The sequence below is a fragment of the Macaca mulatta genome, chromosome 17 (genome assembly GCF_049350105.2).
Source record: "Macaca mulatta isolate MMU2019108-1 chromosome 17, T2T-MMU8v2.0, whole genome shotgun sequence".
Classification (NCBI taxonomy): Eukaryota; Metazoa; Chordata; class Mammalia; order Primates; family Cercopithecidae; genus Macaca; species Macaca mulatta.
In genome coordinates, this window is record NC_133422.1 from 28,454,220 (window position 1) to 28,477,753 (window position 23,534).

At 42.0% G+C, this 23,534-nt stretch overlaps 1 protein-coding gene and 1 long non-coding RNA gene across 6 annotated transcripts in view; one reads left to right on the forward strand and one right to left on the reverse strand.

The window, feature by feature from the left end:
• Positions 1–23,534, reverse strand: part of LOC144336333 (uncharacterized) — a 55,772-nt gene that overhangs the window by 29,507 nt on the left and 2,731 nt on the right. For 3 of the 5 annotated variants that reach the window (XR_013407989.1, XR_013407993.1, XR_013407990.1), the window contains exon 2: positions 14,583–14,672. This is a non-coding gene — a long non-coding RNA (uncharacterized LOC144336333). Of the gene's footprint in view, positions 1–9,504; positions 9,645–10,291; positions 10,431–14,582; positions 14,673–23,534 lie in introns of those variants that run through there. The other 2 variants (XR_013407991.1, XR_013407992.1) reach the window with 2 other exon arrangements.
• LOC144336321 (uncharacterized) lies at positions 14,737–22,126 on the forward strand. Its single transcript, XM_077974349.1, has 3 exons — positions 14,737–14,785; positions 17,563–17,838; positions 21,023–22,126. Exons 1-3 carry the CDS (start codon positions 14,737–14,739, stop codon positions 21,034–21,036), a joined length of 339 nt encoding a protein of 112 aa, XP_077830475.1. The 3' UTR covers positions 21,037–22,126.

Sequence of the window (23,534 nt, forward strand, 5' to 3'; positions counted from 1 at the left end):
CTCCCTACCCACCCGACCCAGGTAGTAATCATGGAGGCTATGGGCCAGCCACTCTCTCCACCCCAACTGTGCTGGCATGCCAGCCACTTCTCTTTGAGCCCCCTCTCCCTTCTGCAGGGGGAACCACTTTTGTTAGGTGAGCTACCAACCTTGGAAGAGGGTTTGTATTTCATTAATTCCCATGGCAAATATTTACCAAGCAACTGCTAAGTGCCAGATGTGTATAACACAATACACTAGAAAAACTAGTCCGTGTGATGATGTCAAAATCAATCAACTTTCTAATGGCATTCTCTGTTTGAAATGTGTATTGTGTCATCTAGACTAACATGGATTCACCATTTAGATCAGATGGAAGTGCAGAACATCAGGTTTGCACTATCTGTCTGGACGTTCCTCCTCTTTTTTACGTGAGACATTTCCACTTCTGAAGGAAATGTTCAAAGAACTATTGCACAACATCCGCTGCGATCCAAGAGTTCCCTGTGCCAGGTTCTCAAAGAGACACAGGCAACGTGCTAATGGTGTTTAAAATTCAAACACGCCCTCTCCTGACCCTTTCTACTCATGTCATAATGACATTTGCCAGTATATGGAAGCAAATTTTAGTGGCTGCACAGGTCTAGTATGTTTTGTTTTGTTTTGTTTTGTTTTAGAAACAGGGTCTCCCTCTGTCACCCAGGCTGGAGTGCAGTGGCTTGATCATAGTTCACTTCAGCCTCAACCTGCTGGGCTCAAGCAATCCTCCCACCTCAGCCTCCCAAGTAGCTAGGACTACAGGCACACATCATCATCACACCTAGCTAATTTTAAAAAATAATTTTTTTAAGAGATGGGGTTTTATTATGTTGCCCAGGCTGGTCTCCAACTCCTGACCTCAATCGATCCTCCCACTTCAGCCTCCCAGGGTACTGGGATTATAGGCATAAGCCACCACACCCAGCTTAGGTTTTGTGTTTTAAACGTGTCATTACTTAAACATAGATGGGATGCAGTATTTAATTATGAGTCCAATTTCTAAGGATTCCAAACCCTAACTATTACAGAGCCCCTAGTCTTCTATGAGGAGCCTTCGAAATCACGTTGCCTTTTCTGAGTGCACGGGGCATGGGCTCCACAGGAATGCTCTGTGGCAATCACTCAACCTGTCCCTCTCTGGTGTACACTACAGAGGAGGGGAGAGAGGCCGACTCGACCAGCCGCCTTAGGAAAACACCACACACTTTTTAAATAGTGCACACCTGTGTACTAAGGGCTATAAGGCTTTTTATTCCCCACACTAATTCTCTGGGTCAGTGGTTCTCAAACTTCAGCCTGCATCAGAATCATCTGGAGGACGTGTGAAGACACAGATTGCTGGGCTTCCCCCAGAGGGTTTGGATTTAGCAGGTCTGGGGTGGGGCCCAAGAATCTGTATTTCTGTTGAATTCCCAGGTGATGCTGGTTGATGTCTCAGGTGGGACAGAGCGGGATGGCATAAGATTTCATCACACTACCCAGGGCACGCTCGACTGAAAACAACTGTTTATTTCTGGAATTTTCCATTCAATAGTTTTGGACCATGGTTGACCACAGGTAACTGAAACCTCAGAAAGCGAAACTACGGATAAGGGGGACTACTTTGTGGTTCCAAAGAAGCCATCCAGCTGGAAAAGTTCTGTTGTTGCTTTTTCCACAGGCTCCTGCAGATAGGTCCCTTTAGTGATAGGCTCTTTTTTTTTTTTTTTTGAGACAGGGTCTCACTCTGTCACCCATGCTGGAGTGCAGTGGCACAATCACAGCTCACTGTAGCCTCAGCCTCCTGGACTCAGGTGATCCTCTCACCTCAGACTCCTGAGTAGCTGGGACTACAGGTGCACACCACCGCACCCAGGTAATTTTTGAATTTTTTTGTAGAGACGAGGTTTCACCATGTTGCTCAGGCTGTTCTCAAGCTCCTAAGCTCAAGCAATCTGCCCTCCTTGGCCTCCCAAAATGTTGGGATTATAGGCATGAGCCACTGCGCCTGACCACTTTAAATACTTTTAAGAAATGTTGCAATACTATATAAGCTCTTTTTGACCATACAGCTTTTTTTTTCTCCTCTCATATATTAACATTCCCCAAAATACTCCACCTTGAAATTCTAGAGAGAAGTTTGGGTATGAAGTCAGGGTTCGCCATAAAGATTTGGGAGGCAACAGCATGGAAATGATTTTATCCAGTGGCTTAAAAACTTTCGCTTGCATCAGAAACACCAGAGGGCTTCTTAAAACACAGATTTCTGGGCCCGCTCCAGAAGTTATGATGCTACTGTAGGCCTGAGAATTTGCATTTCTGTGTAGTTTGCAGATGGTGCTGCTGCTGCAACTCCAGGATCCCACTTTGAGAACCACTGATTTCAGTGATAGAAATAGATGGCCTCGACTAGGAGAAAGTTACCAAGATCAAAGCAGAGGCAGAGAGATGCACTCTAATGATCCCTGCGCTGGCTGGAAGTCACCAAAGCAGGCAGAAGAGCAGAAAAGGAAAAGCGCGTGATGCATGTGATACAACCTGAAGGAAGAGTGTTTCACGGAGGGTCGGAGGCCATGGGGTCACGCACCACGGGGAACACAAAGAGAATGAAGTAGGGTTGCCAGATGAAATTCAGAGCCTGAAACTAAATTTGAACTTCTGATAAACAACATATATTTTAAGTTTAAATAGTATTAGCATGACACACTAAGGGCCAGGCGTGGTGGCAAACACCGGGAGTCCCAGCACTTTCGGAGGCCGAGGCAGGAGGGTTACTTGAGACCAATAATTTCAGACCAGCCTGGTAATACAGCAAGATTTCATTTCCACAAAAAAACGCTTTTCTTCATTAGCTGGGCATGGTGGCATGCCCCTGTAGTCCTAGTTACTTAGAAAGGCTGAGGTGGGAGGATCGCTTGAGCTCAGGAATTTGAGACTGCAGTGAGCTCTGATCACGCTACTGCACTTAAAAAGAATGGCGTACCTATTACTTATATTTTAAAATCATTTATCATTTATCTGAAATCCACATTTAAATGGGCACTCTATTTTTATTTTTAAATCTGGTAACCTTAGGATACAGGCAATGGAAAGACCACAGAGTGTGACAAAAGGAAGGAATCTAGAAAGTGCCTTTCAAGAGCGCTGGGGCAGGAGCCAGAAGATGGTAAGTTGAAAGGAAATGGCCACTGAGCAATGGCAGGTTAGATGGTCCCAGCCTTGGGGGCCTCTTTGTGCAGGGAGCTCAGCAGCTGGTTAAGGGACTTTGCTGCTAGTCCTGTACCGTACTGACTTGTACCCCCACCCAAGAGCCAGCCTCTCCTGCTGTGGCTTGTACCCCAGTGCCCTAGTTAGGAAAGCACCTACCGCCCCGTGCTAGGCATCTGCACTGCACAGTGGGTTATTATTTTGATTTTTTTTTAAATCACAAAACTGAAGAAAGCGTCTGATTCAGAACTTCCTGGAATATAATGTGTCATGACAATCTGTCAAACTGAAGAAGTTTCATTTGTATCTAACCTATTCCTAGGTGTTTATGTACACTTACGCATTTTTTAAGGCTTTATTTTCTCTTTCTGCAAAAGCGGTTGAATGAAATAAAATTCTGTTAAATGACTAATTAATTTACAACGAGGGGGTGGTTCTTATTTCTTTTTTGAGACAGGGTCTCACTCTCTTTCCCAGGCTGGAGAGCAGTGGCGCAATCAGAGCTCACTTGCAGCCTCCACCTCCAAGGCTCGTGCAATCCTCCCACCTCAGCCTCCCAAGTAGCTTGGACTATAGGCACACACAACCACGCCCGGCTAATTTTTCAATTTTTTTGTAGAGACTGAGTCTCACCATGTTGCCCAGGCTGGTCTTGAACTCCTGGGCTCAAGTAATCCACTTGCCTCGGCCTCCCAAAGTGCTGGGATTCTAGGCATGAGCCACTGCTCCCAGCTGGGTGGTTCTTCTTCTAAAAAAAAAATGTAACTCTGTGTGATGACTGAGACCATAAAGGATAATGAAGTAATATTTAAATCTGTGTAAAGCAACTAGCATTGTGCCTGGTAGTAATAGATTTGATAAATACTACTTAAATGTAAATGGAGGTTAGCAACATTTTGGACAGGGAAAAAGATCAATTTCTTAAAAACTAAGTTCATTGCAGTATTATAATGCATTATAATGGAGTGTTTAGTTATATAACTATTGCAATGTACGTATAACATATAATAACATAAGGTACTTGGTATGCCATCTGGAATGCAGTAATCCTCGGTAAACGTGAGCTAGCATTTCTGTCCTCAGTTCATATCCTATTAAGTATCACTTGTTAGGTCTTTTTGTTTGTTTTTTAAAACATGAAACAAAAGTACTGAACATTTATTTTCTAAAAATCCAACAACTCATAAGAGGCGTATTCACTTCATTACTTAGCTTCTTAAGGGACATCATTAGCATTTTACTCCCAAAGGATGCTATCTTTCACTGAAAGTCTTCAGCTATTTTTTGTATTTATTATAACCCCATTCATATGATTCTGAGTTCTCCTCCAGCATGCATTTTTAAAAACTGGATTCTTGTGGCTAATGGAAGCATCTGGTTTTCTTAAATAAAGATGAAAATGGCCAGGTGCAGTGGATTGAGCCTTGTAGTCCCAGCTACTCAAGAGGCTGAGGTGCGGACTACTCTCTTAAGCCCAGGGGTTGAAACCTACAGTGAATTATGATCAAGCCACCGCACACTAGCCTGGGCAACAGAGCAAAACCCCACCTCTAAAACTAAATAAAAATAAAAATGCATTTCATAAACATATTTCCCAGTAGCAGTTCCTAAGTTGGATTCTTTAAATGTTCATTTACTAATTTCCATATACATTTTGATTTCCTTTGACAAGGAAAATATGCAAAGTATATTTTATGTTTAAGTTGTTGGGCTATATATACAAATGAATAGACCTGTAATCCCAGCACTTTGGGAGGCCGAGGTGGGTGGATCACTTGAGGTCAGGAGTTTGAGAACAGCCTGGCCAACATGGTAAAACCCTGTCTGTACTAAATATACAAAAAAAAAAAAAAAAAAACTTGCTGGGCGTGGTGGCACGTCCCTGTAATCTCAGCTACTCGGGAGGCTGAGGCACGAGAATCACTTGAACACAGGAGGTGGAGGTTGCAGTGAGCTGAGATTGTGCCATTGCACTCCAGCCTGGGCAACAGAGTGAGACTGTCTCAAAATAATAATAATAGGACCAGGACCCTTAACCTCAAGATTCTGTGACTTGTCAGGATGGGGGGAAAAAAAGCATGTCAATAAGTATAGATGTGATTAAGTAAGTTTTAATAAAGAGCAGGGGAATTTAGAGAAATTGTGCCAAGCATTAAATGTATTATTTTTAGTAACCAGAATTTCCTTCTATGGTTGTAGTCAAGGTTTTATAGTCTTTGAGAGGCCAAGGCAGGAGGACCATTTGAAGCCAGGAATTCAAGACCAGCTTAGGCAACATAGCAAGACCCTGTCTCTACAAAAAAAAAAAAAAAAAAACCTAAAAAATTAGCCAGGTGTGGTGGTGCACACCTGTAGTCCCAAGCTGCTAGAGAGGCTGAGGTGGGAGAATCACTTGAGCCCATGAGTTCAAGGCTGCAGTGAGCTATGCTTGCACCACTGCACTCTAACCTGGGTGACTTGTCTCAAAAAATAATAATAATAAAATAAAAGATGTTATAGTGATTGTTGACTCAAACCATGCAAACTCTGCTGCACATAGTTTATTAACAATAACTCTCCATCTGAGGAGTCCTTAAATCTTTCTGAGCTCAGTTTGCTCAAATGTAAAGTAAGAAGGTTAGACCCAAATTATTTGTCATCTCCTCTACATAAATTATTCTGTGAATCCCTCACTTCCCTCAGCCTTGTAGGTTTGGGTATATTTTAGAAATTTGCTAGGTACAGTAGCTCTCACCTGAACACTTTGGCAAGTTGAAACAGGAGGATCGCGTAAGCCCGGGAGTTCAAGACCAGCCTAAGCAACATGACGAAATCCCATCTCTACAAAAAGTACAAAAATATCCACGTGTGGTGGTGCCTGTCTGCAGTCCCAGCTACTCTACTCAGGAGGCTGAGGTGGAAGGAGCACTTGAGCCCAGGAGGTCAAGGCTGCAGTGAGCCATGATTGTGCCACTGCACTCCAGCCTGGGTAAGAGAGCAAGACCCTGCCTCAAAAAAAAAAAAAAAAAGAAATGTACTAGAATTAAACAAATGGGACTTGTTGCACCTAAAATAGCTTTTTATAAAGCTTTCAAGTCCATGAGGTTGATTTTCATTTAAAATACAGTTGCTAACAAGTTGGGTTATCTGCTGTGCCTACCAATAGCATGTTAAAAGCATTCAATAGGATGGCACAAGAGAGGAAGGGCTGTTAGCAACAAAACAGTGATGTTTGGAGATGGGGTAACTGAGACTGACAGGAAGGAGTGAGGAAAAGTGGGACATCCAATGGTGAGGTCCATCACACTGATCCTGAGCCCCCAACGGCAGCACCAAACTATGCTCAGCACTTTTTAAAGAAATTATTTAAACCAACAAATAAAAATTGTATATGTTTATTGTATGCAACATGATGTCTTGATAGATATATGTTGTATACATTGTGGGATGGCTAAATCCAGCTAATTAGCATATCTAATACCTCACATACTTTTTTTGGTAAGAATATTTAAAATCTACTCTCTTAGCAATTTTCAAATATACAATTTATTTTTGTTAACCATAGTCACCACGATGTATAATAGATTTGCTTTCTTTTCTTTTCTTGTTTGACACAGGGTCTTGTTCTGTCACCCAGGCTGGAATGCAGTGGCATGATCATGGCTCACTGCAGCCTTGACTTCAGGGGCTCAAGTGATCCTGCTCCCTCAGCCTCCTGAGTAACTGTGACTACAGGCACACGCCACCATACCTGACTAATTTTTAAATTTTTTGTAGAGATAGGGTATCACTTTGTTGCCCATTCTGGCCTCAAGCAATTCTCCTGTCTCGACCTCCCAAAGTGCTGGGATTACAGGCATGAGGCACCGCACTCAACCATGATTGCTTGAATTTAATCCCTCTAACTGAAATTTTGAATCCTTTGACTAACACCGCCCCAATCTCTCCCTGCTTCCCTTTCCTGGTAACTGTTTTACTCTCTGCTTTTATGAGTTCAATTTTTTTAGATTCCACATATGACTGAGATTGTGTGGTATTTGTCTTTCTGTGCCTGGCTTATTTCCCATAACATAATGTCCTTCAAGTTCATCTGTGGTGTTGCAAGTGGTAGGATTTCCTTCTGTTTTAAGGCTGAATAGTATTCCAATGTATGCATACATGTATGTATGTATGTATGTATGTATAAACCACATCTTCCTATCCATTCATCCATTGATGGGCACCTAGGTTGATTCTATATCTTAGCTATTGACTTGTTTTTAAGAATCAGTCTTTCTGCCCAAAACGTGTGGTGTGTTCCATACACACATGGTAGGGGCTGATCAGGGAGTAGTGGTGTGGTCAGGTAATTTGTGTCCAACAGGCTTCCTTCCAAAATGAACATCCAGACTACTGGGCTTTTAGAGAAATAGTCCCAAGGTGTCTAGGCACTCTGCTGTTCTTGGAAAGTCAGGATTTGTCGTAAGCATGTCTGTCACACTGGGAGTATCTGAAGAAAATTGTTCTTTTTTCTTAACAGTCATTGCAACTGCTTTTAGGATTCCACAGTGTTAAATCTGCCCTTTCTTTAGAGCAGTCAAGAGAGATGTAATAACTGAAGGAAATGGGCCTTCCTCAACTGATAGGCACGATGGCTTTTGATATTTAAGTGGAGCTCTTGCATTTGTTTTTTGTATGGACGGTATAAGGAATGGCACGAATGCTAGATGGAATAGCTTTATAGCTGTCGAGCATTTGTGCTTTTCTGTGCATCAATAGATTTCTATTTCATTGGTTTCGTTTGTTCTTAAAAATGCCTTTTTTTTTTTTTTTTTTTTTTTTTTTTTGAGATGGAGTCTTGCTCTGTCACCGGACTGGAGTGCAGTGGCACGATCTTGGCTCACTGCAACCTCTGCCTCTGGGGTTCAAGCAATTCTCCTGCTTCAGCCTCCCAAGTAGCTGCGGCTACAGGCACATGCCAACATGCCTGGCTAATTTTTGTATTTTTAGTAGAGATGGGGTTTCACCATGTTGGCTAGGATGGTCTCAATCTCTTGACCTTGTGATCCGCCCACCTCAAAAAATGCCCTATCTTAACAAGAGCCTTTGGGGGGAAATTCCAGTGGCAAACTTCTGGCATCTTCTTGACAGGCAGCAGTTTAACTATAGTATCACATTCACAAATGAAGTGGTAAAAAAAATATTGAATTTTATTATAATTTTTGGTTTGACGAAGCCACTAATGTGGCCACTAAACATGATGTTCAAATGAAACCTTCTGGGAAGTTCTTCAGGGATTACCAGATAACCTAGAATCTCAACTAGCCTTTGACATTATTAGAAATAGTGTCCCAGTGGTAGAACACATTATTCAGAAACTTGGATTTTCTCAGATTAGCACCTCAAAGCACTTATACTAAGACACAGGACATCTCCAGCTCAACATGCCAGAGTAACACTATGCTGACATATACAGAGTGACTCACCAATCTAGACGCACTTCTATGGAGCTCCACTGTTGGAAGATCAAGTGGAAATACAGATGGAAAGGAAAGAGCTTCTGTCTGTCCACAATTTATGATGCTAGATATCTGCCTGATATTTATGTCTCTTTCTTAATGTTTACATATCATTTCAGGTCCTGTGTTCCCAGGATGGAGACTGAGAGTGAGCATAGATGAATGTAAGCATCACAAAATAAGCCCAACAAACACTGACCAGAGGTCAGGTCATGTCACTTGGTTAACATAACTCTTAATACAAAACATGGTTTGAATTTAATGATAGACACATAAAGCAAACTCTATACAAATGAGTCAAAGCCTCCAAAAGTAACTCGGAAATTACTGACAATACCTGATACAATACTTTAAGATGCTTTGTTTTTCACTATTAGGGAGTAAAACTATGATTTGCATGTAGGCCACTTAGTCACTGAAGGTAAATTTGGCTACAGCCCTCCCACCAAATCCATTAGCCATCTATGTCCTACCTGTTGAATAATCACAGCCTGAACTTGCATGCTTTGAAAACTTCTCTGTCTCCAAGAAGATGGTATTGAAAGTATCAAGTTTCATTTCTATGCGATGCCCGCCAGTGGCATGATGAAGGGATTGAAGTCATTTTGGGAATTACATTTATAATCTACTGACTTAATGACCAGGATTTGAGTTATCAGGTTTTGGAAGAAATAAATATTGAGGAAGTGCAGGGAGGGAGATAACAATTCATACAAAAAAATGAAGCTTCCAACTCAAATACATTGTGTTTTAAGTGCACTATTAAAACCATTCCATAAGGAATAGTTTAGGAAGTTACCAGAAAGTGATAGAAACTGTGTGCTCACCTGAACAGGATTTCAGGGTAAACTTTGTCTTCATCAAAGAATGGACAGTAGCCAGGCCCAGTTGCTCAGCCTGTAATCCAACACTTTGAGAGGTGGAGTTGGGAGGATCCCTTGAGGTCAGGAGTTATAGACCAGCCTGGTCAATATAGTGGGACCCCCATCAAGAAAAGAAAAGAAAAGAGAAGAGAAGAGAAGATGTGTTGTTGGGGCTTGCACCCCTTTGTTGTGTCTCTACCCTAACAGGGCCATCAGCTTTTTAGCAGACACACATGAACTCTGTTTTACAAGCAATACAGAACATGAGTTCACGGACACTGACAACTGATTTGTCTCTCTTTGGTTATTCTTTGAGTTTTTTTTTTTTCATTGCCTCATCTTGATTTATATGCATAAGCATCTTGATTTATTTTTGCAAAAAAAACTTACAAAAATAAAAGTTTTGTAGTTTACCTAGGAATAATACACAAAATATTGCATTTTTGTGAGGAAAAGCAATTTTGTATAGTTTATTTCAATCTAATAATATTTGAAATTTGTTTGAAAAGCAAAATAGAAGTACTACAGAGTAACTGTGTGATTGCCTGATGGGTTGGTCCTGCCTGCTCCACAGACAAAACCAATTCACTGGGAACATGGTATTACAGTAACGAATGAGTTTAATTAACTAAGGCCAGCCAACTGGAAGAACTGGAGTTATTATTCAAATCAGTTTTGCTGAGAACTCAGAAGCCAGAGTTTTTATGGATAATTTGGTGGGCAGGGGGCTAGGGAAGGGATGCTGCTGCTTGGTTGGGATGAAATCATAGGGGTGTGGAAAACGGTCTTCATGCATTGAATCTGCCTCTGGGTGTGGGCCACAGGACCAGCTGAGTTATGCATCATGGGTCCGGGTAAGATCAGTTGGTTACCGGAATGCAAAACTCTGAAAAACATATCACAAGATCAATCTTAGGTTCTACAATAGTGATGTTATCTATAGGAGCAACGACTCCTGGGCAGTAAGAGATTATGGAAACTATGCCCATATTTAGCAGAATTCAGGCCGTCCCATAATCCTAACCTCGTGGCCTTTCATTAGACTTACAAAGGCAGTTTTAGTTCCTGGACAAGGAGAGGGTCAGTTTAGGGAGAGACTATTGCTTTCAAGTTAAACTATAAACTAAATTCTTCCCATGGTTAGCTTGGCCTATGACCAGGAATGAATGAGGACAGCCAGCCTGTGACCCTAGAAGCAAGACAGGGTCAGCCATGCTAGATTTTCCTCACTGTCATAATCTTTGCAAAGGCAGTTTCAACTGTCCAGGTTATTAAATGTATGTGATGCACATGTAAACTAACAACATTCAGCTTTTGTCATATGAGTGACGATGTAAATGTGAATAAATTACATTTTAGCTGTTGACAAGACATATGTGTATTATTGCATAAGTATGCAAATACTAACTCCCTCTTCTTCCTCAAGGCACTTTGAACTAAAGAGTCCTCAAATCTGAACATTCTTTTTATTAAAATAAATTTGTGTTCCAAAAAGCATATAAAGCAATTTATAAAAGCATCTAAAATAAAACACACATGAAGTAAATGGGGAAAGCAGAAACTAACAAAAAATTAGGATAGGCAAAATAAGATTATACCAGGAGGAAAGTGAGGACATAAAATTCATATCCTGGTATATGGTTAAGAAGTTTACATGATTCACAGGAGGCAGGAGAATCCTTCAAGTGTTCCAAGATGACATCTTAAAAGCTAGAAAACTACGTCCTCAACAACAATCTTTAAAGCAAGCATAATGAATGTCCTAGAACTTTTTCTTATAAAGCCAATGAGAAAAACTGTCCCACACTTGGAAAATGATTAAATAGTGACTACTTAAATTTTTTTGCTATGCATTTTTTTTTTTTTTTTTTTTTTGAGATAGAGCCTTGCTTTGTCACCCAGGCTAGAGTGCAGTGGCACAACCTCAGCTCACTGCAACCTCCACCTCCCAGGTTCAAGCAATTCTCCTGCCTCAGTCTCCCAAGTAGCTGTGATTACAAGTGTATGATACCACCACACCCGATTAATTTTAGTATTTTTAGTAGAGACAGGGTTTTGCCATGTTGGCCAGGCTGGTCTCAAACCCCTGACCTCGTGATCCACTTGCCTTGACTTCCCAAAGTGTTGGGATTACAGGCATGAGTCACTGCGCCCAGTCGCATTTTCTATTATTAGAAAATAACATGACTGCTTGAATAAAAGTAGGACATTGTTAAAGGGAACTCTTGTTTGATATTCTGGGGGAATGCAAGTTTGTTGTCACATTTTTAAAATTAATAGCACACAAATCATAGAAGCATAGCCCTGTAAAAAGAGAGATTACCTTGCTGAAACTGAAAAAGTGTTAGGATTTTATAGCCTTTTTAAATAAGTAAATTAACCCCGAACAAGATACTATTACATACCAATTACAATGGCCAAATTCCAGAACACTGACAATAACAAATGCAGTGAGAAGTGGAGCAACCAGAGCTCCTGTTTGTCAATGAAGAGTCAAATTCTATAAAATATTTGAAGAGATTTACTTTAAGCTAAATATGAGAGACCAATGACCTGTGACATAGCCTTCAGAAGATCCTGAGAACATGTGTCCAAGGTGGTCAGGGTACAAGTTGGTTTTATACAATTTAGGGAGATATAAGACATCAATTAATACATGTAAGATGTACACTGGTTAGGTCTGGAAAGGTGGGACAACTGGAAGCGGGGGCTTCCAGGTCATAGGTGGACTAACAGGTTTTCTGACTGGCAATTGTTTGATAGAGTTATTATCTAAAGACCTGGAATCAATAGAAAGGAATGTCTGGGTTAAGATAAGCAGTTGTAGAGACCAAAGTTTTATCATGCAGGTGAAGCCTCCAGGGAGCAGGTTTCAGAGAGAATAGATTGTAAAAGTTTCTTATCAGACTTAAAGACTCTATTCTATCAGTAATTCCAAAATGGAGGAGGGCATAATGAGGCAGATCCAGCTCTTCCTTCCCATCATGGCCTGAAAGTTGACCTGAATTAGTTTTTCAGGTTAACTTTGGATGCCCTTGGCCGAGAGGAGGGGTCCAATCAGATGGTTGAGGGGCTTAGAATTTTTTTTTTGGTTTACACATTCACTTCTGTTAGAAATGAAAAAAAGTTGCAGTCACTTTAGAAGACAGTTTGGCAGTTTGTTACAAAACTAAACATACTCTTACCATATGATCTAACAAACATACTCCTTGGTATTTCAAAGGAGTTGAAAATATGTCCACAGAAAAACCTGCACATGGGTGTCTGCAGACGCCTCTTTTTTTTTCTTTTTTTTTTTTTTTTAATCACTGTCCAAACTTGGAAGCAACCAAGATGTTGTTCGGTAAGTGAATAGATAAATAACTGTGGTACAACCAAGCAGTGGAATATTATTTGGCACTAAAAATAAATGAACCATCAAGCCCAAAAAGACGTGGAGGAAACTTAAATAATGCATATTACTAAGAGAGAAGCCAGTCTGAAAAGACTACTGTTCTGCAATGGGCAGGTCTATGGAAATCTACCCCTAAAGTCTGCAAAAGCTAAGAGGCCAAGAGAGAAGCTGACATTCAGTTTTTCACGGAAGGAAAAAAAAAAAAAAAAAAAAAAAAAAACATTTAATAGGGACTTAGGAAGAGAAGCCACAATGTCCTGGGCAGCTGCCAGACAAGGTATTAGATTCCCATACTATGACCCCCACAGACCCAGGGCTTCCATGTCATAGGGAAGGAATGTGTAGGACAATTACAGGGAAAGGCAAGACGCTATGTGAATCTGCCTACAGCAGAATTTATGGTCAAGGTCATTTTGACCTAAGGGCAGGATTTACAGTAAGTACAAGCTCTCACACAAGGAACAGTAGATAAAATGGAAGACAGCAGCCTTCCCTAAATTGAGGTTAATCAAGAAGTCAACATGGCAGATTGGCATCCAAGATGGAGTTGCTTTAGCCTCCACAACTACATACAATGATTCCAACTATATGACATTCTAGAAAAGGCAAAACTATGGAGACAGTAAAAAAGACTAGTGTTGCCAGGAGTTAGGGTGCAGGGATGAATAAGGCAAAGCACAGAGGATTTTTAAGGCAGTGAAACTACTCTGTATGATATACTACAATGGTAGACACATGTCCCTACACATTTGCCCAAACCCAGAGGATGTACAACACCAAGAGTGAATTCTAATGTAAACTATGGACTTTGGGTGATGATGATGTGTCAATGTAGGTTCATCAACTGTAACAAATGCACCACTCTGGTGGGGGATGTTAATAGTTGGGGAGGCTGTGCATGTGTGTGGCAGGGGCCATATGGGAAATCTCTATTTTCTACTGCATTTTGCTGTGAACCTAAAACTGCCCTAAAAAAATAAAATCTTTTTAAAACAGTTAACCCAAAAGTGTATGGTTTCATTGCCCTAAAGAAAGTTAACCAGGCATATGGTACCCAACTTAGCTGTTTTAGAGAATCCTTTTCTCTTCAAGTATTTAAATCCCGTTCCTCAAATACATTCTGAACTAGGTCTCATTACTGCCACCGATGGTTCGCTCAATTTAGGAGTTAAATGAGGGGGAGTTAATTGAGTTTTATTGGAAAATGGCCACACTCAGTCATTTTCATATCATCTATGGCTGCTTTTGCAGCAGAATAGAATAGTTGTGACACAGACTAAATGGTCTGAAAAGCCTAACATATTTGCTATCTGGGACTTTCCAAAAAAGTTTGTAACCTCTGGGCCAAATAAAACTTTGACACTTGCTCGAATCTGGTATGAAAATTTTGCTTCTGGCATCAGTTAACATCAGCAGACAATATGATACCAAAAAGTAGTTGGTATCAATTGCTTTTGGTAAAAGCAGTTCTACAGAGGGCCAAAATACTTTAGCTAAAAACCACTGATTCAGAATTTCTAAGGCTGGGACCCAGAAATCTGCGTTTTAACATAGTCTCTGAGGGACTCTTACGCATACTCCAGTTTGAGAATCGCTGGAGCCCACTGGCCTACCCCAGTGGTGGATGTACAGATTCTGACTCACAAAGTCTGAAGTGCAGCCCAAGATTCTGCTTTTCTCACAAGCTCCCATGTGATGGCGATATTGCTGGTCTGAGGGTCTTAGTTTCCTCACCTGCATAGTGGAGATGATAAAAATCTGTATCAGTGGGTTGTTGTGGGTATTAAATGAAGTCATAATGTCCATTCATATCCTGCCCCCACCCCTTTCAAGCTATGTCTATTGGGGCAAGTCACCGAATGTCTTGGTTCCTATAAGTGGAGCTAAATAATATTGCCCACATCACAAGGTTGCTAGAAGGAGCAAATGAGATAATAAACATAAAGTACCTAGTACAGAGCCTGGAACATAGTAAACACTCAAGAATATAAGATACTATTATTACTACTATTATCATTATTGTTACATAGGGTGTCTGATCATAGCAGATATTCTATCAGTGTTAGTTTCCTCCCTACTCCCTCTTCTATCCATCCTCTCATCCCTACTCCTCCCTCTAGTCTGTTGATTTCTTTTTTATTTCTGTTTAGAGATGGGGTCTCACTCTGTTGCCCAGGCTGGAGTACAGTGGTGCAATCATAGCTCACTGCAGCCTCAAACTCTTGGGCTCAAGCAATCCTCTCACCTTAGCCTCTGGAGTAGCTGTGGCTACAGTTGCACATTACCACAACTGGCTAATTTTTAAAAAATGTTTTGTAAAGATTGAGTCTCACTATGTTGCCCAGGCTGGTCTTGAACTCCTGGCCTCAAGTAATTCTCTGGCTTCGGCCTCCCAAAGGGATGGGACTATAGGCACAAGCCACTGCACCCAGCCCTCCTTCTGTTGATTTCTAATGTGTCTAATTAGAGAATTTCTATAGGGATGCTGATTAAGAAATATCTGAACCCAGGTGGCCCTACCTGACAGTCCAGAGGCACCATACAAACAGGGACCCAAAATGAACTTGGACATTGACTGTGCTGCCCAGGCCGCTCTGCCCACCCCCTCTCAGGCAGCCTTTTGGTAGAGAGCTTGGGAGAACAAGGGAAAGTGGGCTTACCAGTCCTTCCCACCTCGGGGGAGCACCATTTCCAGGGCTGCCTGAACCTTCTTACTCTGTAGCACATTAATCAACATGGCACCAAGTTTACTTTTCCGAGAAGACCATTTGGGACAATATATGGAAAACCTGAGAAGTCATTTCTCTTTGGCAGCACTGCCCTCCATAACAAAGCACATATTCCTGAAGGGCATCTGGATTTTGTTTCAGGTTTCTCTTTGCTTCCTCAGGGTTTAAGTGCTGCCAGGAATGGCCTTCTGAGAATTGTTTAGGAAACCTTAATCTCCGGACTCAGAGTGGTGGTGATAATCACATTTTTTTGCCTAAAATGACCAAACTGAAACCATCCCTACAAGGTTGACAAGAATGGCATGCTGAGTTCTGGACAGAAATATAGTTATAATTAAGAACAAATCAGCCAGGCACAGTGGCTCACGCCTGTAATCCTAGCACTTTAGGAGGCCGAGGCGGGCAGATTGCCTGAGCTCAGGAGTTTGAGACCAGCCTGGGCAACATGGTGAAACCCCATCTCTACCAAAATACAAAAGAAATTAGCTGGGCATGGCAGCATGTGCCTATAGTCCCAGCTACTCGGAGGCTGAGGCAGGAGAAATGCTTGAACCCGGGAGGCAGAGGTTGCAGTGAGCTGAGATTGTGCCACTGCACTCCAGCCTGGGGCGACAGAGCAAGACTCCGTATCTACAAAAAAAAAAAAAAAAAACACTAATCAGCCAGGCACAATGGCTCACACCTGTAATCCCAGCACTTTGGGAGGCCAAGGCAGGTGGATGGCTTGAGTTCAGGAGTTTGAGACCAGCCCGGCCAACATGGCGAAACCTGGTCTCTACTAAAAATACAAAAATTAGTCAGGCTTGGTGGCATGTGTCTATAATCCCTGCTACTCAGGAGGCAGAGGCATGAGAATCACTTGAACCCAGGAGGCAGAGGTTGCAGTGAGCCAATATTGTGCCACTACACTCCAGTATGCCTGGAGTGAGACTCTGTCTCAAAAAAAAAAAAAAAAAAAGAACGAATCAGGCCACAATTCAGCCCACTTCCTTGTTACCAAAGGTCACTAGATCCTGACCTTTGCATCCCCATTGTTCCTAGAGATAGAATTTCTGACGTTAAGATCATAATGATGGAGACAGGAGGCAGAGAAATTCCAGGAGACAGGGGCAGGTCCCTGGCAAACCCCATCCTCAAGCCAAAAAGCCTGAGACTGCAGCCCAAAATGAGAACTTATATCCCTGTTTTCCCGCTCAAATGTTGCCTTTTCCAAAACCACCCATGGCCTGCCCTGCCTCCTATACTGTGCTTATAAAAACTCCAGACTCAGCCGGCAGAAACGAGAAGCAGCTTGACATGAGAGACTATGGCTCAACATTGGAGAGAAGTGGCTTGACTTCAGAGAGACAGCTTGACAGCATAACTTCAGAGAAGAATCTGGCCAGAGACGGCCAGACTTCAGGGGAAAATTACCTTCCCAGCACATCCCCTTTTCAGCTCCCACTTTTATCAGCAATAAAATCCTGTTTTTACCATCCTTCAATTCATTTGTCCAAACTCATTTCTCCTGGATGCCAAACAAGAGCCCAGGAGCCACAAGTGCAGATGCAAAAGGCTGTCACACTGGCCCTTTGCCCTCACTGGTAGAAGACAGCTCCTGTCCGGAGCTGCACGCCCCGGCCATAGCGAATAATAACTGACGATTAAAAACGCCTGAGCTGTATTCATTTCTACCTTCTACCTCCTCCCTAGATTTACTTTTTTCCCTGTATTAATACCTCATAAAAGATGGCGCTCTTCCTGCTGCTTCTTCACCTATTTTTCCCGCGCCCGCGAAAATTACTACCTGACAGCGCAGGTGCAACATGACGTTCGACCAGAGAAACCAATACCTATCTGGCCACACCTCCACTATGAGATCATATTCGCCTTGGCCCAACCCCTTCCCCTCCAAGTGTATATAAGGCACTGCATTACCGCCATTAAAAGAGAGAGACTTGATCAGAGCACTGTCTTGTCTCCATTTCTCGTATCTCTTGTTCCCCAAATTCCCACCCCCTCCTCCAGGGCCTGCTTCGACTATCCCGCGGGCCGGGATACGTGGCGCCCGAACAGGGACCTGGAAACGAGGGACTCTGTGAGGAAGAGGACGCCAAAGGATGGTCGACCGCTAACAAAGACAAAAGGAATTAAACTGATCACCGCGGGAACCTGCCGCGTCAGGATCGAAGGTAAGTGAGGCGTCCGAAATGGGACAAGAATTAAGCCAGCATCAAATATATGTAGGACAATTAAAAGAGGCTTTAAAGATACGAGGAGTAAAGGTTAAAGGTAATGACTTGTTTAAATTTTTTGATTTTGTAAAAGATATTTGCCCTTGGTTCCCACAGGAAGGAACTATTGATATCAAAATATGGCATAGAGTAGGGGATTGTCTTCAGGACTATTATAATACTTTTGGGCCAGAAAAAATTCCTGTGACCGTTTTCTCTTATTGGAACCTCATTAGAGATTTAATAGATAGGAAGGAGGTCGATCCGCAAGTCATGGCTGCGGTCGCTCAGACAGAGCATATTTTAAAGGTGAGCTCCTGTTCTAACCTTGCAAAGCCTCCGCAAGATACGGAGGAGGGTCTCATTTCCCTCGAGGGTGATCGTGGGAGTGGATCCCAGTGGATGTGCGGATGGCTGGGCGGGTCTTGCATGTTTGCAGTTTTTGTAAATTTGTCGAGTACCATCTGAAAATAATTATTACTATTCAGTGATTCTCAAGCTTTCTCAATTTTGGCAGTGTATATGAACCACCTGAAGATTGTATTTTAATTGGTTAAAACAATGGTTCTCATTGAGTTTCGGCCTTCAGTGTGCATGAAACTCACTTGGGAGGCTTGTTCAATCACAGCTTGCAGAGCTCTGCCCTCCAAGTTTCTGATTTGCTGCGTCTGGGGTGCAGACGATTATTTACTTATCTACCATGTACCCAGGTGATGAGGTTTTTGGTCTTGTAGGCATGCTTTGTGTTTACAAGATTTAAGAGCAGTAAATATCACTATGATCCTTATGGGTGCCTTACAACCAGGATTACCTTCACCGGTTGCGATTCCTCAAAAATATTTTAAAATCATTATTGACCTTAAAGATTGCTTTTTTACAATTCCCCTTCATCCTGCTGACCAAAAAAGATTTGCCTTTAGTCTTCCATCTACAAATTTTAAACAACCAATGAAACGCTATCAATGGAAAGTCTTACCTCAGGGTATGGCTAATAGTCCTACCTTGTGTCAAAAATATGTAGCTGCTGCTATAGAGCCAGTCAGAAAAACGTGGGCACAAATGTATATTATACATTATATGGATGATATTTTAATAGCAGGAGAAATTGGCGAACAAGTCTTACAGTGCTTTGCTCAACTCAAACAAGAGTTAGCAGCAGCTGGACTACAAATAGCCCCAGAAAAGGTACAATTACAAGATCCATACACCTATCTTGGTTTTCAAATTAATGGACCCAAAATCATTAATCAAAAGGCCGTTATACGTCGTGATCATTTAAAAACTTTAAATGATTTCCAAAAATTACTGGGAGACATAAATTGGCTTCGACCGTACTTAAAACTCACTACAGGAGAGTTAAAACCTCTTTTCGATATATTAAAAGGAGACTCTAATCCAAAATCTCCCAGGTCCATTACTAAAGAAGCATTAATGGCACTCCAACAGGTAGAACATGCCATTGCAACACAATTTGTTACCGGTATTGACTATTCTCAGCCATTAATATTCCTTATTTTTAACACAACAATAACCCCTACTGGCCTATTTTGGCAGAACAATCCCATTATGTGGGTACACCTGCCCTCCTCCCCTAAAAAGGTTTTGTTGCCTTATTATGATGCCATAGCTGATCTAATTATCTTGGGAAGAGAAAACAGTAGAAAATACTTTGGAATAGAACCCTCTACCATTATACAGCCCAAACTCAATCACACATTCATTGGCTATTACAAAATACGGAAGCCTGGCCAATTGCTTGCGCTTCTTACACTGGCTCAATTGACAACCATTACCCACCTAACAAACTCATTCAATTTTGCAAACTTCATGCGTTTGTGTTTCCCCATATTACCAGCAAAGAACCTCTCAATGACGCATTATTAATTTTCACTGATGGATCTTCCACAGGACTTGCCGCTTACACTTACAATAATGTAGTCGTTAAATTCCAGACCACTTATACATCAGCTCAGCTGGTCGAATTGCAAGCTATAATTGCAGCACTATCAGCTTTTCCTTGTCAGCCACTTAACATTTATACAGACAGCACCTACCTGGCTCATTCAATACCCCTCTTAGAGACCGTGCCTCAAATTAAACATATTTCAGACACAGCTGACCTATTTTTACAATGTCAACAACTTATTCGAAAAAGGACTACTCCCTTTTTTCTTGGGCATATTAGAGCACATTCAGGATTACCGGGACCTTTAACACAAGGTAACGCAACAGCTGACGCGGCAACAAAAATCATAGCCACAGTCACTACAGACAATTTGCAACAAGCACAAAAAGCACATGCCTTGCATCATTTAAACGCCCAAACCTTAAGACTCATGTTTAAACTTACCAGAGAACAAGCTCGACAAATAGTTAAACAATGCGCCAACTGCATAACGTATTTACCTGTTCCCTATCTAGGAGTTAACCCCCGAGGACTCATCCCCAACGAAATTTGGCAAATGGACGTTACTCACCACTTAGAATTCGGTCAGCTAAAATATATCCATGTATGCATAGACACCTATAGTGGATTCGTCAGTGCAACTCTCCAAACAGGAGAGGCCACCAAACATGTCATAGCTCATTTATTGCACTGCTTTTCTATTTTAGGAATACCCAAACAAATCAAAACAGACAATGGCCCTGGTTATATAGCCAAAACCTTTTTACAATTCTGTAATACCCTACAAATTAAACATACCACAGGTATTCCCTACAATCCCCAAGGACAAGGTATGGTAGAAAGAGCTCATCTGTCTTTAAAAACTATTATCACAAAATTAAAAGGGGGGAGCTGGTACCCCGTGAAGGGTACCCCTAGAAACATACTCAATCATGCCCTGTTTATCCTTAATTTTTTAAATTTGGACAGTCATGGAAAATCGGCTGCCGATCGTTTCTGGCATCCTGAATCTCAAAAACAGTTTGCAATGGTAAAATGGAAAGATCCACTTGATAATTCATGGCATGGCCCCGATCCAGTTTTAATTTGGGGAAGAGGCTCAGTATGCATCTTCTCACAAAAAAATGATGCAGCCAGATGACTGCCTGAAAGATTGGTAAGACAAATAAATCATAACCATTGTCAGTCCAGGGAAGATAAATCTCCCTGAGAAGTTCTTTCCTTTTTGTTTTTCAGAAAATGAAGCCTAACATGAGATTCCTTTGGAGAATAATCGCTCTATATAACATAGTGACAGTCTATGCAGGTTTTGGTGACCCTCGTAAGGCAAGAGAATTATTACGAAAACAATACGGCCAGCCTTGTGATTGCAGAGGGGGACAGGTATCTGAACCTCCGTCAGACAGAATCACCCAGGTGACTTGCTCGGGCAAGACAGCTTACCTAATGCCAGACCAGTCATGGGAATGAAAAGTGCTGTTTTTACGCCAACAAATCCGGAATCGTCAGAGATAAGATAAAGACTTTACAGGAAGAACTAGAAGAGCGCAGAAAAGGTCTGGTCGCTAATCCCTTGTGGACTGGACTCAATGGACTTCTCCCCTATCTCCTGCCATTTCTTGGTCCTTTACCTACTCTTCTACTCTTTCTCACTCTCGGGCCTATAATCTTTAATAAGCTTATGGCATTCGTCAGACAACAAATCGAGGCCTTCCAGGCCAAACCTATACAGGTCCATTATCATCGCCTTGAGATGACTGAAAATGGTGAGTCTTATTTGCCTTAATAAGACCACCTCCCCTGTGTGCTGAACTGGACAGTCAATGACGGGTAAGAGGACACTATCTCCATCGGAGCCTAAGACAGGAGGGCCGCCCTTGCTGCTGCCTTATCCCATGACGGGCCTAGAAGGTGGGGATGAGTTGACCCAACCTAAGACAGGCGCAGTTCCCGAGGGGTCGTTTTCTCATCATAAAATAATTAAAAGGGGGACCTGTCCGGAGCTGCACGCCCCGGCCATAGCGAATAATAACTGACGATTAAAAACGCCTGAGCTGTATTCATTTCTACCTTCTACCTCCTCCCTAGATTTACTTTTTTCCCTGTATTAATACCTCATAAAAGATGGCGCTCTTCCTGCTGCTTCTTCACCTATTTTTCCCGCGCCCGCGAAAATTACTACCTGACAGCGCAGGTGCAACATGACGTTCGACCAGAGAAACCAATACCTATCTGGCCACGCCTCCACTATGAGATCATTTTCGCCTTGGCCCAACCCCTTCCCCTCCAAGTGTATATAAGGCACTGCATTACCGCCATTAAAAGAGAGAGACTTGATCAGAGCACTGTCTTGTCTCCATTTCTCGTATCTCTTGTTCCCCAAATTCCCACCCCCTCCTCCAGGGCCTGCTTCGACTATCCCGCGGGCCGGGATAAGCTCCCTCTCATGGAAAGGCAGAGGGAGGGCCTGCAGAGTTGTTAACACTTAAGCTGTCTGCGTACTACTTGGGATCATGTAGGCTTCATGAAAATTTGTGATAAATGTTTTACCATCATGCTTTCCTTCCTTCTTTCCCTAGCCCCTTCCTTCCTCCCTTCCTTCTTCCCTGAGTAACTCAGTCAAAAAGCCATTTGATAACTTCCCCTCCCCTCCCCTTCGAAGAGAAGGGGCTATTACAGCAGAGGCAGAGGAAGGGGCTGGAAAGCCAAAGAAGCAACTAGCATGCTAGGAAGATGAGTCACATACAGGGGAATTGAGGGCGGAAAAAAGAAAGAAGGGACAGAGGCTGCTCCTTTAGCCTGGATCCCAGAGCCAACTCACAGGAGCAGCAGCACGTAACATGAGTAAAAATTAACCTTTGTTGGGGCAAGCCCCTGAGATTTCATGGTTATTTGTGTGAACAAAAAATCTTGGGGTCTCCAAATCACTAAGCTAAAGGGAAAAGTCAAGCTGGGAACTTCTTAGGCCAAACCTGCCTCCCTTCTATTCAAAGTGATCCGTCTGCTCACTGAGATAAATGTACATCTGATTGCCTCCTTTGGAAAGGGTAATCAGAAACTCAAAAGAATGCAAGCATTTGTTTCTTATCTACCTAAGACCTGGAAGCCCCCTCCTCACTTTGAGATGTCCCACCTTTCTAGACCAAACCAATGTTCATCTTACATATGTTGATTGATGTTTCATGTCTCCCTAAAACGTACAAAACCAAGCTGTGCTCTGATCACCTTGGGCACATGTCATCAAGACCTCCTGAGGCTGTGTCACGGGCGCACATCCTTAACTTTGGCAAAATAAACTTTCTAAATTAACTGAGACCTGTCTTAGATTTTGGGGGTTCACATTTGTTACCCACAACAAGCTGGGTCTAAGCCAACTGATACAGTAACTGGTAAATAACTTCTGTGCTTAGAGTGTGAATACAGCTTGTCTATCTCATACCAAAACCCATGCTCTTTCCACTTGATATATAGAATTGTTTATTGATTTAAAAACCATTTTATTGATTAAACTGGCCTTTGTAGAACTCAGCTGCTCTGAGCTTGTCCACTTCTCAGCACTTAGGGAAAATTTCATTTTATAATCCTTTTTAGTCCTCTTATTCCTCTGTAGCAGAACAATTATTCCACCAATACTGTGGAAAAGTTAGCCTAGTCTGAAAAATATTTCAGCTACAAATACCTAAATATGCAGGATAAAATATGGCTGAGCTAGCAAGAAAGTAAGAGAAATAGTCCAAGTATTTAAACT

Excerpts from the sequence above, each read along its gene's own strand:
- LOC144336321 (XM_077974349.1), top strand. The coding sequence starts at position 14,737 with ATGTCCATTCATATCCTGCCCCCACCCCTTTCAAGCTATGTCTATTGG. Across the intron at positions 14,786-17,562 it reads TTCAAGCTATGTCTATTGGG|TGTATATAAGGCACTGCATT; the intron begins GCAAGTCACCGA and ends TTCCCCTCCAAG.